Source organism: Rhinolophus sinicus, chromosome 17, assembly GCF_057876585.1.
Source record: "Rhinolophus sinicus isolate RSI-liver-muscle chromosome 17, RSI-T2T, whole genome shotgun sequence".
In the NCBI taxonomy this organism is placed as follows: Eukaryota; Metazoa; Chordata; class Mammalia; order Chiroptera; family Rhinolophidae; genus Rhinolophus; species Rhinolophus sinicus.
The window spans coordinates 59,716,843-59,734,597 of NC_142517.1; the positions used below are offsets into that span (position 1 = coordinate 59,716,843).

Here is a 17,755-nt window from a genome sequence, read left to right on the forward strand (position 1 = left end):
TATAAACTGGCTTATTTATTTTACTGACTGATTAAACGGTGTTCCTTATTTTATTTAACCATTTCCCTATTGATGGATTTTTATGTTATTGCTAGATTTGTTTGAATGCAATAATGGTGAAAGGATCATGCTTGAATACATATAGACATAGATCTCTTTATATACATCGTGTTCCTTGTATCTGTACACTTGCACATTTGTAACACCATTTCTCTAGGTGTATGTCTTTTCATTGAATATGACATTCATATAGAAAAGTGAACATACTTGTGTAACCAAGTATCCGGATCAAGACAAAACATCAGCAGCGTGCCAGAGGCCTTCCTCCTCTTCTATCCCTCTTAGTCTCACCCCTCCTTTAATTAAAGATTACCACTGTCCTAACTAACACTTTTATCTTGGTCTATTAGTTTTAACCTGATTTTGAATTCAGTAGAAATAGAATCATGCACTATCTACTCTATTGTCTGATTATTTTACATCGTTTATGAGATATATCCATGTTATTGCATGTAGCAGTAGTTTATTCTCATTTCTATGTAATTTTCAGTTGTATAACTATATCAAAATTTATTCATTCTAGTGTAGGCATTTAGATTGTTTCAAGATGTTGGCTATTACGTAAAGTGCTGCTGTGAATATTCTTGGATGTGTCTTGGTGCGTGTATGTACTCATTTCTGTTGGTTATGTACTTAGGATTGAATTTGCTGGTATGCATATGTTCAGCTGTAGTAGATCCTGTCAAAAGTTTTTCGTAGTGGGTTTGCCAATTTATACTAATTACTCCATGTTCTTTATATTTGGTATTGTCAGTCCTTTTAATTTTAGTCATTTTAGTGGTTTGACAACAGTATTGCTATGTGATTTTAGGTTACAGTTCACTGATAGCTAATGAAATTGAGTACCTTTTTCATGTTTACTGGCAATTTGGATATTGTTTTTTTGTAAGGTGCATGTTTACCTTTGCCCTTTTTTTAAATTAGGTTGTTTCTCTTACAGATTTGTAGTAGATCTTTATTTGTTTGATACATGTATATATGTATATGTGTGTGTGTATGTATACATAAACATATGTATATATAGATATATATACACACACACACATATATATATATATATATATATATATATATATATATATATATAGCAGTTATCTTTTCCACTCTGATTTGCCACTCTTTTGATAAACAGAAGTTAATGTTAATAAAGTTCAATTTATAAGTCTTACTTTTGGTTAGCGTTTTGTGTATCCTGTTTAAGAATTCTCTGCCTGCAAAGGTCATGAAACTATCTTCCTTTGTTAACGTCTAGACGCTTTTATGTTTTCTTCTCCCATTTAGATTAATAGACCATTTGGAATTGATTTTTGCTGATGTGAGATAGGTATCGAGATTTATTTGATGTCTTTTTTTTCACTTATAGAAATTGTTTTACTTTCATTTTGCTGGCTTAATGTTTCAGTTCTTAGAACAACTTAGTATATTAAGGTGATAGCGTTTTCTTTCATTAATCATAGGGATTTATATTAAGACTGGACTTAATAATATCTTTTTAAGATTATGAAGTAACATACTTGTTGAGAAAATGTAAAAAATTTAAAACTATGAAGAAGAGAAAAATTACTGTAATTTTACTACTCTAGGATAACTACTGACATTTCATTGGTAGCATTTTAGTGTTTCCTTTTTCTGTTTGTTTTTGTGTATTTGTATGAAATTTGCTGCATATGTATTTGTATGTTTGTATAAAATTGTAAAAGTATATTTATCTACATATTTCATGTTTATCAGTTAACCTTAAACCATGAGCATTTCACTATGTCATTAATATTATTCAAAAGTAAGATTTCTAACTATATGTCATATAGCTGTATTGTAATTTATCTATTATTAGATATTAGACTGCACTGTTTTTACTATCATATAAATAATACTGTGATGTTATATGTAGACATTGTTGTCATGTGAGATTATTTCTTCAGTATAGATTTTTTAAAGCTCTTAGTATACATTGGCCAATTTGTAGTCCACAAAAGTTGACTAGTTTATTCTCCCTTTGGTAGTATGTGAAATTTCCAACTTAATATCTTTATAAATGATCTAGAGTAGGAAATATGAAATACAATTTCTGAATTTGTATATGATGTTGAGAAAGACAACGGGACTTGGTCTTGGGTTGGGAGTGGAGAAGAAAATGAAAAGATGTCCTTAGACAGGAGATTGAGATAATATAGCATATTATTGAAAGACAGGGAATTTGGATGGAGGTTCTGGTGTGAAAGGAAAGATTTATTTTTAGCAATATTGAGTTTTAGATAATAGAATGTCTAAGAGATGTTTTGTAGAAGTTGGTAATCCTCTATATCTAAGCAGTTACACATCTATAATTGTATAATAATTAATAACCATAAGTATTTGCGTAGAACTTGGTGGTTTTCAAAGTGCTCTTCATGTAATCTCATTTGATATTTTGATGTGTATGAGCTGGATATTATTACTACCACTAATTAACTGATGAGGAAATGATTATGATAAGTGGCATCAATCTACTGTATACTGCTATGTACTGTAATTGATGCTTTATGTATATAATCTCTTAACTCTATAGAAATTCCGTGAGGATCATTTCCTCTATTTTTCAGTTGAAGAAAGTTCCAAATGATTAAATTTTAGTTATTTAGCTTAACACTGCTAATATTACTATAGAATTAGATTGTGTTTCATTTGACTCACAATGCTTTTCTTGTTTTGCCATACTACTTCTGGAAGCCAAGTTTGCCCAGATAGTAATTGGAAGAGGTGTGATTGAAGCTCAAAGTCTTACGTTTTACGTAACTATTGTTGGTGTTTTGTCCACTTTATTTTAAAAATTCTTTTCTTTTCATTAGTAGTAGATATTATAGAACCACTAGAAATTCTTTCCATATTCTGGTAGTAACCAAACTATAGTTCATATATGGAAAAATAAAATATACTTATGCAGAAATAATTTTTAAATAAATTTGGATAATTTAGATTTATTAAGCAGTTGTAGTAATGGAAATAACACTGGATTAAAAGATTTAAGATTTTGATTTAAGTCCAAGTGTTGAAACTTAATAGCTTGGGTAAGATACCTCCCTAAAGTCTTAGTTTTCTTATTGGAACTTAAGGATTAAAAAAAAAAAAAAGTTCACAGATCACAGTAGTTGGGATCTCAGTTGCTAGATTTGAAAAATTTGTTTGTATTTTGGTTTCCCCTCTTAATGGGATTTTAGACAAGTAACTTAACTTTTGTGGCCCGTAATTTTTTTAGTTTTAGAATGGGATGAAAATACCTCACAGAGTTATTGTAAGATTAAATGCAATTGAGTACAGGCTAGAGGCCATGTGCCTCACTCCCCCAGCCCTCCCCCCAACTATCTTCTCCTAGCACCTTGGACAGTACCTGGTACATACTTGGTAAATGTTAGGTATGTCTTAGTTTATTATGCTGAGGAGGAGGAATCACAAATTTGTAGACCACCATATAAATGCTAAATATTTTTAAAAACAGCTTTATTGAGGTATAATTGATACACAAAAAATCTACACATACTTCATGATACTTGATGCATCATGATTCATGATGCAATTTGATAAGTTTGAGTGCTAAATATTTTTGTAGTTAGAAATATACAAATTTAGAGTAGTTTTTTAACTTTTTATTTTGAAATATTTTAGATTCATAAAAAAGTTGCAGAAATAGTACAAAGTTCACATAAACCCATCACCCAGCTTCCTCTAATATAAAAACTTATTCAACCATAGTACAGTTATCAAAACCAGGAACTTAATGTTGGTAAAGTGCTATTAACTAATAGTTTTACAGACTTTATTTTAATTTGTTTTTCCCCTAATGTCTTTTTTCTGTTCCAGGATTCAATTCAGAATCCCATATTTCATTTAGTTGTCCTGTCTTCTTAAGTCTCCTCTATTCTGTGGCAGTTGCTTAGTCTTTCCTTATCTTTTATGACCTGAGACTTGATGAGTACTAGTCATTTTGTAGAATTTCTCAGTTTGAGTTTGATGTTTTCTCATCGTTACACTGAAGCTGAATTTTTTCACAGTTCCATGGAATTGATGTTGTGTTCTGCTCAGTGCACCGTATCAGGGAATACAAAATATGGATATGTCTTATTACTGGTGATATTAACCTTGATACTTTGTTAAGGTGATACCTGCCAGTTTTCTCCACTGTAAAGGTATTATTTTTCACTTTGTAATTGACACATATCTTAGAGGAGATACTTTGAGTCCGTTTAAATATCCTGTTTCTCCTCAAATTGTTAACTGCTGATTTTAGCATCCATCGGTGGACCCTGCATTAATCTGTTTGCCAAATTATGATTTTGTATTTTCCTCATTCCTTCTATATTTTGTTAGTTGTAGCTGTCCTTCTCTCCCATTTATATTTTGCAGTTTATGTCAGTAGGGATATTCATTTTATTCTGAGTTACAATCCAATACTGTGAATTATTTGTTGTTGAAATGTTCCAGCTTTGCCCATTAGGAGCTCATTTTGACTGGCTTTTGTGTCCTTTTGACATGCGCTGGTCCTTTCTCAGGCACCACAAGATGCTTCACCACAAGATGCCCCAGAATCATCTTATATATTTTCCCTTTCCCCAGCTCTGGAATCAGTCACTTCAAGGAGCCCCAGTTCCTTGTATTTGGATAATGATATTTAGAAACTAAGTTCTGGGTGCTGGTGTGCTGGATATCATTGCTTCTCGCCGATCGCAGCGCGTAGAGCTAGGAATGCATGGATGCCTACCACCCTGCATTGCACACTCTTCTGTACTAATGCATTGAGTTGGAGGGGCCCAGGCATCTGTATTAAAAGAGGTTGAATGGAGAAGAGGAAGGGGATGCAGAATACAGTTAAGGTGTGCCTAGATCAGCGGTTCTCAGAATTTCTGGTCTCCCTTTACTCTTAAAAAATATTGAGGATTCCTAACAGCTCTTATTTATATTGGTTATATGTGTCAGTGTTTACCATGTTAGAAATTAAAACTTGAGAAATTTAAATTTTATTACTTTATAAATAACAAATTCTCTTATGTTGTTAACATATAACATATTTTTAATGAAATGTAACCCTGTTTTGTAAAACAAAGAATTTAGTGACAATTTGTTTTACAATTTTACAGGTTTGTTTATTGCCTGGCTTATTAAAAGATAACTTGATTCTCATATATGCTAATAATCCATTCAGTCTGTGGTGTCATCACATGTTAGTTAGCTTCTGGAAAATGCCACTATATACTTGGAGAGAGGAGCGTTTAAAAAAAACAAACATATTCTTATGAAAGTATTTTTTATCTCATGGACCACCCGAAAGTGTGTCAGGGACCTTCAGGAGTCCCTGGATTACACTTTGAGAATCACTGGTATAGATTTGCTGAAATTCTTACAAAATAAAGGTACATACATATTAGAAGGATGGATTCAAAAGAACTTCTATGAGGAACAGGAGAGAACTTAAATCATGATGTTATAGAAATTGAAAGGAGAGAATTTCCAGGTAGGATGGGGGTGGACAGCACTGTTTCAGGTAAGGTAACTTGACCACTTTGTCTGCTTCATCTCACAGTTATCTAAATTATAAGACGGTGATATGGTTACCCAACTGCAAGTTGATACTGAGAAATATCACAGGGAGTAGGCTGGAATGTTTGTTGTGAACTGTGGATCCCTGAACTTTTTCAAAAATCAAAGGATAGCTATGGACTTTCTCAAACCCTGACAAATGTAGCTTCTTGCACATTTTTGTGTGCAAACATGGGTCAGGCAGAAGGGCGGGCGATGGCTTAGGACTCACAGAAAGGTCTGTCCGTCAGTGCTGCTCCTCCGCCTACTCCCGCGCTGTGGTTTGAGGAACCATGAGTTCCAATTCTTCCTGTTGACTGGTTACATCTAACTGTTCTTGCCAGAACCACTGTGGAAATACACGTGTACACACACACACACACACACACACATAATATACTTGGTCTTAAATTTCTCTTTTTTCTGGACTCCATGAATACTCCCAAATATTGCTAAAATTCTTTCTTTAGACAATGTGTTTGCAGTACAGTTAGTTATATCTTTCTTTTTACATTTAAACACTTGTTATACCTGTGGTCACTTTGATTCAACCGGTTTTCTAGGCAATATTTTGGAACAGATTCCTTCTGGCGATAAACACATTCTTTTTATCTGCTTTTATTCTCAGAATAACTATTTCTCTAAATTTGGGGGCAATTTTGTCTGTATGCTTACTATAGATTAATCTTTCAAAAAGTTTGGTCATAAGAGCAAGTTGTTGGAAGAATTTTGGTCCACGAGAACTTATAGGGGAAATTTAAGTGGGATTTTAGGCAGAGAAGTAGCTGGTGGAGTGAGGCAGATTATTTTGGAGAGGAGGTAAAGCGCCGGAACCTTGGGGATGGGTAGGAATGGAATCAGTACAGAGTAAAGAGGAAAGCACAGCACAGTGATGGGAAGATGAATGAGAATACCAAAAATTAAAGTTGAAAATTGAAAGGAACGTGCGGCTCCAGAAATGGAGAGGGGAGTTGGTAGGGACAGATACTTCTGCCAAGTGACCTAGGTCTTTTCTGTAAAGTAGATAATAAAGACTCGAAAGCTGAGATGGGGAGAATATAATTGACACCATAGACAACAAGGAGCTATTGTAGATCCCTCATTGGGGAAATGACAAGAAAACAGTGTTCTATTAACTTATACATGGAGGAATATTTTGGGGAGATGATAATTCCCTAAAGCAGTGAGGTTGATAAGATTAACTAGAGTGGATTGGATGCCCCTGGATATGGATGTAGGATATGGAGAATGAAGAGAAGGAAGAATTCAAAATATTCATTCTAAGGAGTTACCTTCTTATTTGGGAGTTGGGGGTAGAGGGAAAACCAAAATTTGCAAACCAAATCAGATACTCATTCACTGCATATATGTTTGGCAACATTTTAGGTAAATTTACATTTGTTATATCACTTATTAATATTATTGAGTCTGGAAGAAAGATGTTGAGAAGAGTAGCAGGTTTGGAAGAAAAAAATAAAAGGGGAGTATCTATGATAAACTTGCAGTTCTGCTTACGTCTCTTGTTTCATCCATGAAGTCTTCTGCCGTATGTCAAGTCTCTCACTTTGATTTCTACCCTTATTCCTTCTACCATTCATTTGGGTTGAGCCTGACATTTGTTGTCTTGAATTAGTTTTGTTTCATTTTTGTTTTTTGTTTTTTTGGGTAGTGCATCAAAATTCTCCATCTACGTATTTTAAGACCTTTGAAAAGGAGAACTTATATTTAGAATGCGTTCTCAATATCTAGAATTATGCTCTGCATGTATTAGAATCTCAGTAAATTGAAAGCTTTTGTTGTATTATTTTAGACTGACTGAGTTTAACACTTAGCAGGCACTTAATAGCTGTTGAACCAAAGAAGAATGGCTTATTTTCAGATGTCAAGATAATATATAGGTTTTATGAAATAGTTAAATATAAAAATAGAATAGATGGTTTATTTGGGGGCCAGAAATAGTGAAATAAGTCTTGAAAAAAAGAATCATTCTGGGTTCTGGGCTTGTTATCAGAATCAAGGGAAATATTTTTTCAATATATAGAGGCCTCTTTAAGGTTGGGAAAATAAAGATGAAAAATGAGGAAAACATCAGAATGATTAAGAGAGATGATTTAGAACTTGCAGGAAAGAGCCAGCTTGGAATGTGGAAAGGGGTGAGGAAGCGTGACAGCATAGGACTCTTCCATCGTGTAAGGATGCTGGGGAAGACGTTACATGAATATAGAAGGTAGATATGACATGGGAATCAGAATGCCATGATCTGCTGATACTGCTGGGTTTGGGTCTGTGCTTTCCCAATGTTGAAAGTCCAAGTACTAATATGAACACTTTGTGTATACATGGAAATTACATTAATCAGGTACATTAATCTTTTTCTCTGTTTGCATATAAAGGCTCTTCCTTGTTTATGAATAGCTCCTGATTGCAGAACTTACTTGTGCATTTGTCTTGCACTCCACTTGACACTTTTGCTAAAAAGTGTTCCTCTGTTTCTTATTGCTACATGCTACATTTTAGTGGTTTCTTTGCAATTTATAAGCTGACAAATAATGTTGGACAAATCTGTTGGAATTGCTTTTCGATGCTCCTGTGAAATAGGACAGAGCAATTCAATAGCTGCTTAGATAGTCTATTATCATTTCTCCTTCTCTCATACCCAGCCCAAGTAGTTGTATTTTAGTAAACATCACTTCAGAGATGGTGACATGTCTGTATTCCAAAGCCTTGGTGGTGGTGATTTCACCATTCTATGTTCTAAATAATACCAAAAGGAGCCATGAAGAGTGGTCACTAGTACTGTTCCGTAACCTGATAAAAAGAATTATTACCTGAAAAATCATTTACAAAAACATCATGTTTTTGTGCCAGTGTTCTCCTTGATTTGTGATTCTTATAATGCTTACATTTCAGGAATTTATGAAAACTTCCAGTTCCTTATTTTGTCAGTCTGAAGTCCCTGGCTTATGTTGCATTTCCTTATGAACCCCTTTTACACAGCTGTGTCTCCCAAGTTTACACTAGGAATCCGGAAGATGTTCATGATATTTTTTGCACCTTTTTAAAAGTTTTTAAAAATGTAGCCATTAGTTCATTATGTTTCCTGGATTATCATCAAGGATTTTTTATTTTTTTAAAGCTTATAAGCAACATAAATGTATTTCTCACAGTTCGGGAGGCTGGAAGTCCGAGATCACGGTGTGAGCAGCGTAGGGTGAGGGGCGCCTTCCAGGTTGCAGACTTCTCCTGTGTCCTCACATGGTGGAAAGGTCAAGAATTTCTCATGTGTCTCATAGCCTGTTGAGTTCAAAGTTTCTTAGTTTTAAGATTCTTGTGTTATCATTTCAAGGATAGATGGATGACTGAGCACCACCACCAGTTCTAATGAGAATTGAGTTACCATCAGTGGTTGTAGAACCTTGGTGTATTTTTTATTTTTTCAGGACCAGCAACTGTGAGAACTGAGATCTAAAGATGGGTAACATTGTTGACATGGTAATGTTTCTTACTGTATTTCTGTATTTATTGTGTAGTTAGCATCACGTCTTGTACATAGCAGCAGACTAAAATCAGATGCAATTTGGTGATAGTTTGTTGTAGAGGCCGGAAAAAAAGTGTTGAGCTTAAAGATAATTAAATTTTCATTGTTAGTTTGTCTTCCCTTTCTTTTGATGTGAGATTACCTTTTAGAGTTTTGTGGTGTTTTCCTGGTATTTCGTAAATTGAGAGAAAGCCTACCATGAAGTCTAAATATCCTTTTTATCCCTCAATATTTTATTGACTTTTGGAATGTAACCTTTTTTTATGCTTTTAACTTCAGCATCAGTTTCCTTAAATGTGGGAGTGAAATTGATGTTACTCTCTTGACTTCTCCTTTATTCTGGTGGGTCTTATAATCATCTTTTCCCACGACTTCTTTAACCACTTTTTCCAGATAGGTGTTTGTAAAATCTTGGTTTATCCTCAGTTTATGTACCCTTGATTCTTATTTTTCAGTTGCCTATTGATAAACTCTTCAACACTGTTCACTAGCACACACACGTAATCATGGGAGCACCTATGTAGGTTGTAGCAAAGGATTAAACGTGTCGCAGTGGACTTCTGTTTACTTCTAAAATTGGCTTTTTTTTTTTTTAACAGATAAGTGTAAAGCAGGAAATTACTTTTACTGATGTGTCTGAGCAACTGATGAGAGACAAAAAACAAATCAGAGAGCCAGTAGACTTACAGAAAAAGAAGAAACGGAAACAACGTTCTCCTGCAAAAGTAAGAGAATATATTAAGGTGGTGGACCCCAACCGATTAATCCTAAACTAGAATCCTAATCTTATGGCAGGAACCTCGCTGGAGCACAAGGCAGCCCTAAAAGTCTTACGTGGCCTAGGAAAGTTGGAAGGTTGCATCAGCTTCATCAGGAGGAAGGAATGCGTGCCTTCATGGAGGTGGTGGGCCATTGCTTTCAGTTTTTCCATTTCTCTTTCACCATGTCTTTTTCCTAAAAACAAAATTTCTTTCCCTGTATCTCTATTTTGTTTAAAAACTGACGGATGGTAATGCAGTACCCTGCTTCTCATTCATATTAGTTTTACTTATTTTAATATTATGGTTTTAGGAAAATTCAATACCAATTATTCATCAGGAAACAGTTGTGGGATACCTGTGCTAGAATAGAATGTAAGCTCCATGAGGGCAGGGACTTTATTTTATTCACAGCTACATCCCAAGAGCTTGGGATAGAAGGCATAATAGACCCTCAGTAAATATTTTTTGGGTGATTGAATGGATTAGTAAACAAGTGACCCACTAAACATTATTAGGAATTGCTTCCCTTTTTTTCCCACATCAGTGCAGTAATAGTAGGCTATATGTAACATTTTGGTATTCCTAGGAAGCCTGTGCTGTGTATTTGCATATAGTTATTTTTCATCTTTTGTTTTATTTTCTCATATATAGTAAAGAAGGCTTTTTAAAAAAGATCATATTATAACATGACCTTTTAATTTTGATGGCTGTTCTTGCATTTGTGATTTAAATCATAATCATTATCATTATTTGTGTATTTTTGGACTCAGTGGTATACTGGAGCCAGCTTATACTGGCTTGCCAGAGCTGATTGCTAAGTTTTCAGGAATTTTGCAAGACAGTGCTAAAACCATTGGTAGCTTAAAATTAGCCATTGTGAGAATATTTATACCATGGAAATAAGCAGTTTTCCAACCCCTTGACTCCATCTGTTGTTAAACATTTACATACCAGCATACCACTGCTTTTGGGATAGATAAGTATGACTATTATAGAAAAGTTTGAAAAATATAGAAACTGAAATAACCCATAGTCATATTTCCTTAATTTTCTGCCATATTCCCTTTCTATTTTCAAATTTGGATGGATGGATGAATCGATCAATAGATACGTTTTCCGTATTTTTAACACTTAAAGTGGTGTAAACTATTTTTACATTTAAAGTCATTAATGGTTTTTATAAGAATTTTATTAGCTGCATATTAAATTAGTTTTGATGTATCACATTATATTCAGTGATTGCTTTGTTGTTGGAAAATTGTATTCTCTTTACCTTCATTTTAAATCATGCTGCACTTAAATAGTTGTATATACATATTCATGCGCTACTGAATCAAAGGGCATGAATTTTTTAAAAAGTTTATTAATGTTACTCCTTCCAGAAATGTGCCAGTTACATTGCTTCCTGAAGTGGACCTAAGGTGTGTCTGTCTACACACTCATTAGCCTTGAGTATGAGAGTTTTGCTTTTTTTGGAGCTTAAGATGAGTATATCAGTACAGTTTAAATTTTAATTTATTTAATTATTGGTTATACTAATCTTGTTTTTTCCCCATAATTATTGGCATTTTATATTTCATGTTTTGTGAAATCCCTCCATCCCTCCTTCCCTTTTCTTGGGGTTAATGTTTTTCTGAGCAATTTATATGATACTTTTCATTGGTTTGTTTTTTATATTAATGAATAAATCAAATTCTTCATTATAGAATAATACCAGGTTTAGAGGAAAAAATTAATTTCTAAAGTGTTTGTAATAGTGATTGATTATGTTACTTTGGGTTCACTGCTGATCTATGAGGACTCTGTTTCAAGGCTAAAAATAACATACCGTGTTTCCCTGAAAATAAGACCTAGCCAGACAGTCAGCTCTAATGCATCTTTTGGAGCAAAAATTAATATAAGACCTGGTCTTATTTTACTATAATATAAGACTGGGTATAATATAATATAATATAATATAATATAATATAATATAATATATAATATAATATAAAAGACTGGGGTCTTATTTTAATTTGTGCTCCAAAAGACGCATTAGAGCTGATTGTCTGGCTAGGTCTTATTTTCGAGGAAACACGGTAATATACATAAGTTCTACATTTTCCTTGATATTTTATTGCCATGTTTTTCTGGTACTATTCTTGAGTGTAATATAGTCTGAAATTCTGACTAAAACTCAGATTATTATCTTCTAGTAGGATGTTATTTGGTGGTATGCTCTAGGTGTTTGTAAATACAGACCAGATTTTTATAGAGTTTAAGCTATTTTGCTTGTCTATTTGAGATAGTTAAATTCATTTATAATGTATTATAATATATCTAAAGGTTTTAAGTATTTATATATATCTGTAGTTGCTAGATGACAGATTTGGCCTATTCCAAGTACGTTGTATATAAGAAAATGCTTTGGGGCAGTCTTTTCAGGGAATTCTTAGGATGGTGAAATGACCAGAAATAATATGTGGCAGACAGCGGTGTGAGAATAACAAAAACAGTTTTTAAATTGTTCTGACATGTTAACATGTAACGACGGAGAGTGGTTGTGGACTGTTTTTAACACAGGTCTACAATCTCCAGGTGGATGGTTTTTGTGTCTGGAGTCTTAGAACTTTGAGGCATAACCAGTGAGTTATTTTGTATTTTCTTAGGCATATGTTGAAAAACTTACACTTCTGATTTTTCATTAAAGTAACTCTTCCTACCCTTTTATATGAAGAGCAAGAAAAGCTTATCTTGTGTTTATGAATTAGTGGTGTTGCTTGTTTTAAATTCCTTAAAAACATCTTGAAATTTCTCAAAGAATTACAATTTATTATGCCAGAGGTCTCCACTCTCCCCCAATACCTTTCCCAAATCTTGAATTTTGCCATTGGAGTATTTTGAATATATGTCACCACTGTGTCATGCTAGATTGGGGATCTGTCTTAAACAACAGTAATGTGATAGACTTTTAGTAAAAATATCAGAGCTTATATACCCATATAAATGTGGCTCCCTTCAAGATAAGCTTTGTGGTGAGTAATACTGTATTGTTAGGTCATCTTCAGCAGCTATGGATTTTAAGCAGTAATTGCTTTTTGAGCCTTTGACATGTGGCAAAGCCTAGTCTTCTTAAGGTACATTTGATACTTGAAAATTGCCAGAATACATTCGGCATCATGTCTTTAGAATAAGAGGGTGGTCAAGTTATTTGATTCTCTCATGTAATAAGCTATTTTATACAAATAAATTTTTCACGTAATAAATGCTTGTCCCTGTTTTTAAATGTCAAATTTAATTTTAACTACTTTGTTGGAAATCTTTAATGGGTTTTCTTTTTAAATATAGTGCATTTGAACATGATTCAGCTTTTAATGTCTTAGGGTTGATGTTGTAAACATTAAAAAAACCCAACAAACCCACTTGTGTTGTAATGAAGCCCTCTGGGAGACTGATGTATTAGGGCTTTTCCCCCCTTAACCGTGAAAATTCCTGACTGCTAGATTTTGGTTTTTGACTGCTTATAATAGCTTAGCTGTCTCATTCCTTAATGACATGCTATTCATTTTTACATTGCTATACCTATGTGGCCACTTGACATCACATTCTGTTGCCCCTTTGACTCTGTTTTTGTCTTGTGGATTAGGACTACAGAGAACTATAGTTACTAGAAATGTATGAAAAGTCTCAGTAGACCTAATTCAGTTTCCATGCATTCATAGTTTTCCCTTCTGGCTCTGCATTAGAGTCACCTATAGACCTTTTCCATTTATAAATACCCAGGTCCCATCCCTGGAGATTCCTATTCAGGGGATTTCCATATATACTTTAAAGAGTGATTGTGTAAATTTCAAGTCTTGATACTAGAAGTTTCTGGAGAAATGAGGTATTTATCACCTGACTTTGCTGTTGACCTGCTAGTTGATTGATTAGGAGATAACATTTTCCACCACAAAAGGTTTAATGAGGATTGTTAACATTGATGAACTCTAAGAATCCTTTTCAGTAAAATATGACAATATTGTCTTAATCCAGTATTGTATACATTTTATAGGCCTTTTGAACTCCTTAGTAATTGAATGGGATAGAGTAGGGTACTTTTTAATTTTGAAGTATATCTCCTTTTTCATTCTCAGCAAATAGTACTTGTGATATGCCGGGATCTCTTACCAGGTGCTGAAGAAAGGAACTGAGTTTGCTTGTTATAAAACTTAGGGTGGTCTGAATAGAAATTGATTATTCAAAGTTGTGCTGAACTCAGGAAGGAAGAGCATATTCCACAAGTCAAATTGATTATAAATTATATAGAGAATCCAGTGGTTCCCAGAAAAGATTTGTGATTTTGGTATCAAAAAGATTTAAAATTAAATGATAAAAAGTGAGGAAAATTTAATTAAAAGCAACAGAGAAATAGATATACTAGGTACTTATACTTTGTCCTGTATGGTAACTTGATTGCGGAAGAAGTGGCTTTGAAGATGAAGAACTGATTGTAAGATGGGGGATAGACATATGGAATAGTACTTAAGAGAAAAATGAAGAAGAAAATTAGTAAAAGAATATATTAATATTTAATTTTCCCAGGGAATTACAAATTCTGGGTAAACTATTTTCCACAGAACTGAACCCTAACTTAAAAATATTTTGATGTAAATCTTTCTTTAAAAAAATATCACATACTTCTTTGCTTGATATTTAGTAAACGTGAGAGAAATACCTTGTCTAAAACTCAGGGTCACGATGCTGAGCATCACTTACTGTACTGTGCTTATGATACAGTGAATTTCATGTGCTGGCACTGCCAAAAGCCTGCCATTCCCACCCCACTTTCTTCCTCCTCCTCCCCTCTCCAGTTCAAGCTGTTGTTTCTCAGTCTGGTTGTGAGGGACACAGCTCCCTGGCCCATGCTCGTATTATGAGCCTTGCACTCCCCCCTGGCTGAGGCAGCCGGTCGCCAGTTGTTGGTCGGCCGCTTACAGTACAAAAGCTTGCCATTTAAAAATGATATTTGGTAATATGTGAAAGTAAAATTGGGAGACAATAAAAATCCTGCAGAATGAAAGGAAGTGACAATGAGGGTGGAATATTAGCAATAACTAAGATGGTCAAAATGTTGTGGTGTTACTGCTCTGGATGACTTTGCTATTTTGTTGTATGTCTTTGGGATTGTACTGTTCTTCCATTTCTAGTTGGATTTGGGGAGTAAAGAAAATTTTAGAAGATCTCATTCCCCACCCCCAGTTTCAGTAAAATAACTCATAATAGGTGAGATGTTTAAGCTACTCCTCTAAGTTGTCTTTGGGGTTTTGGTGGTTTAGAAGTTGATTTAGATTGACTTAAGAATGTAACCTATAATCATTAGTTGAAAATATGCTTTAATAATTTCAGTAGTACATAGTAGATATAGTATACATAGTACAGAATGGAAAAAATCTTGTCTGCCTTTTAAGAGAGCAGAACTTGCTCACTGAGGGGTATCAGGTTTCAGTTATTCAGTGGCAGTGACCCTTGAGGACTGACTGAATTGAATAGACAGAGGTTAGTGCTTTGCCTGATGAAAACTGGTATATCATTTAAGATAACCATAACTATATGTGTGTGTGTGTGTGTGTGTATACACACACACACATATATGTACACACACATATATACATATATATATATATATATATATATATATATACACATATATATATACATATGTATATATGTATGGCTAGCTGAGAACAGGTTTGGCTCAACAAAAAATATATCTACTACTAATGGATTATGAGATTAAGAGGGCCAGTTAGGGGAGGAGTTCCATTTGGTATTGAAAATATTTACTGAAAATATGTTTTAAATTTACTAAACAATAATGAAGAAAAAAGTCAAGTATGTTGAGTATTGTTTAGACTATTACTAATTTTTCCACTCTTGATAAAATCTGCTTGGTCTTTATACCATATTTCTACAAAAGTGGCACTGACAGGAGGCAAGCAAGATAAATCACGTGGAGATATTATAAGAAGCACCTTAGGATTTAAACTTTGAAATTTCAAATTCTTCTGTTGTAGTGGTGTTCATGTGTTGAAGGGGAAGAAGAAAGCAAAAATATTTTATGGCACTAGTATCAAGTAAGACTGCTAATCTCTAAGGCAACACACTTAACTGGTAGATCAGTTCTACTAAAAGATCTTGAAAGGCGTGTGAACAAGAAAAAGAAGCCAAGTCTATATACTAAGGAAGAAAATTTTGCCTGCATTGATGTGCCATTTCTGTTCCACTAAGGGACTTTGTTCTTTGCATGTTCACCTCTCTGTGGCACTACTTGGTGACTTTGAAAAATTGAAAAGTATTCCTTCTTGCAAAAAGTTTTAAAAAGAATAAAGTGGTGAGCTGTGAGGATGTATGGTATGGATAGCAGGTAGCCACATCAATAGACATTTATAAAGCCTCACTATATTCTGGACAGTGTTTTGGACCCTGGGTTTATAATGGTGAGTAAAACACAAAAATCAGGCAGTTGTATTGAAAACAGATTACAAATCGAAAGAGCCACTTGTGATCTTCTGAGGCAAGATGAATTTTATTAGGTTGGTACAAAAGTAATTGCGGTTTAAAAGGTTGAAAATAATTGCAAAACCGCAATTACTTTTTCACCAACCTAATACTTTGTGTCCTTTATACAAAGATGTTTGTTACTCTGGCCTAAAAAGAAAAAGAAAACAAAATTAAATGTAAAATGCCTAAGAATTTGATTTTTCTGTCTTTGAACTTCATAAATCTGTTAGATGTTTCAGCCTGCTATTCACAAGCCAGTGTTCGCTGTTTCATCCCTAAAATCCACCTTGAATTAAGGCTTCAATTCACAGTGAAAGGCAGCAGTACCTCCAGTGGCAGAAAACAATGACCTAGAACTCCTTAACTGTTCCTAAGAGGGCTTTGTACAATCAAGGATTACATCCGTTTCACATTAAGTAATTTAGGCCAGATTTGTTCCTTATGAAAGCCTTGCAGTTGCTATGCCACAGAAAGCTATTGAGCTGCCATGTTTTTGGCACATGGATCTTCTCATTTATCAACATATGTGAAAAAATAACCTGGTACTATCTTGTTTTCAGTTCTGTTTTATATAAAATGTTTAATATTTTCTTGTTAGAAATACTTTAAATCATATTTTAAAAGATTTTGTGTGTTTTTTTTGTTTTGCACAGTGTTAACTTGCATATTATTTTGTGACTTGGAGGGGTTGAAAAAATTTTAAACTGAATGGCCAGAGATGAAACTTTCCATTTTCACTGACTCTTCAGGAAGCTGTGACACCCACTTCCATTCTCTTGCCAAATGTTTCCCACTATGACTTTGGTGCATAGACTTGGAAGCATTGTTGGCCACCCTGGCAGTTTGCCCAGAACCAAAAGCCCTGTATAATTTGCATAATAATTGCTATCGATTTTACATACAGCATAGGCTGAGTTGTCTTCCTAAATTTAAAGTAAAAAAAATATTTAAAAAAATTAAAGCCTTTTTATTTTTTTAACCTTTTTTCTAGGTTTGAGAAGAGGTCAGAGCTGTGTATTTACAGACCCTAATCAGTTTTCACAGGCCCTTGTATTTCTTAAGATGTTTCTTAGATTTCTCTACTCTGTGTGGGACAGTTTCTTAGTTCCCACTCTGTTTGCCCCCACCTCCAATATTGTTTGCTTCTCACTAGCCCTGGTCCTCCTGATCTTATCTCCTATTTTTATTTGCTTATCTTCATGTTGTGTTCTTCCATCTTTCTTTTCAATAATGAAAAAAGGGATCATTTATTATTATCACTCTGCCATAAGTGTGATGAAAGAGGCAGTTTAATGTTGCAAGTTGAACAAATGGCTGATAAATT

The 17,755-nt window shown here is 34.0% G+C and overlaps 1 protein-coding gene across 8 annotated transcripts in view; it reads left to right on the forward strand.

Annotated features, from left to right (window-relative positions):
• The window catches only part of ZNF148 (zinc finger protein 148), a 106,870-nt gene that overhangs the window by 62,264 nt on the left and 26,851 nt on the right, over window positions 1-17,755 (forward strand). For all 8 annotated transcript variants that reach the window (XM_074330569.1, XM_019723691.2, XM_074330597.2 and 5 more), the window contains one exon: window positions 9,748-9,873. In XM_074330569.1, coding sequence (XP_074186670.1) covers window positions 9,748-9,873 — 126 coding nt within the window. The remainder of the gene's footprint in view (window positions 1-9,747; window positions 9,874-17,755) is intronic.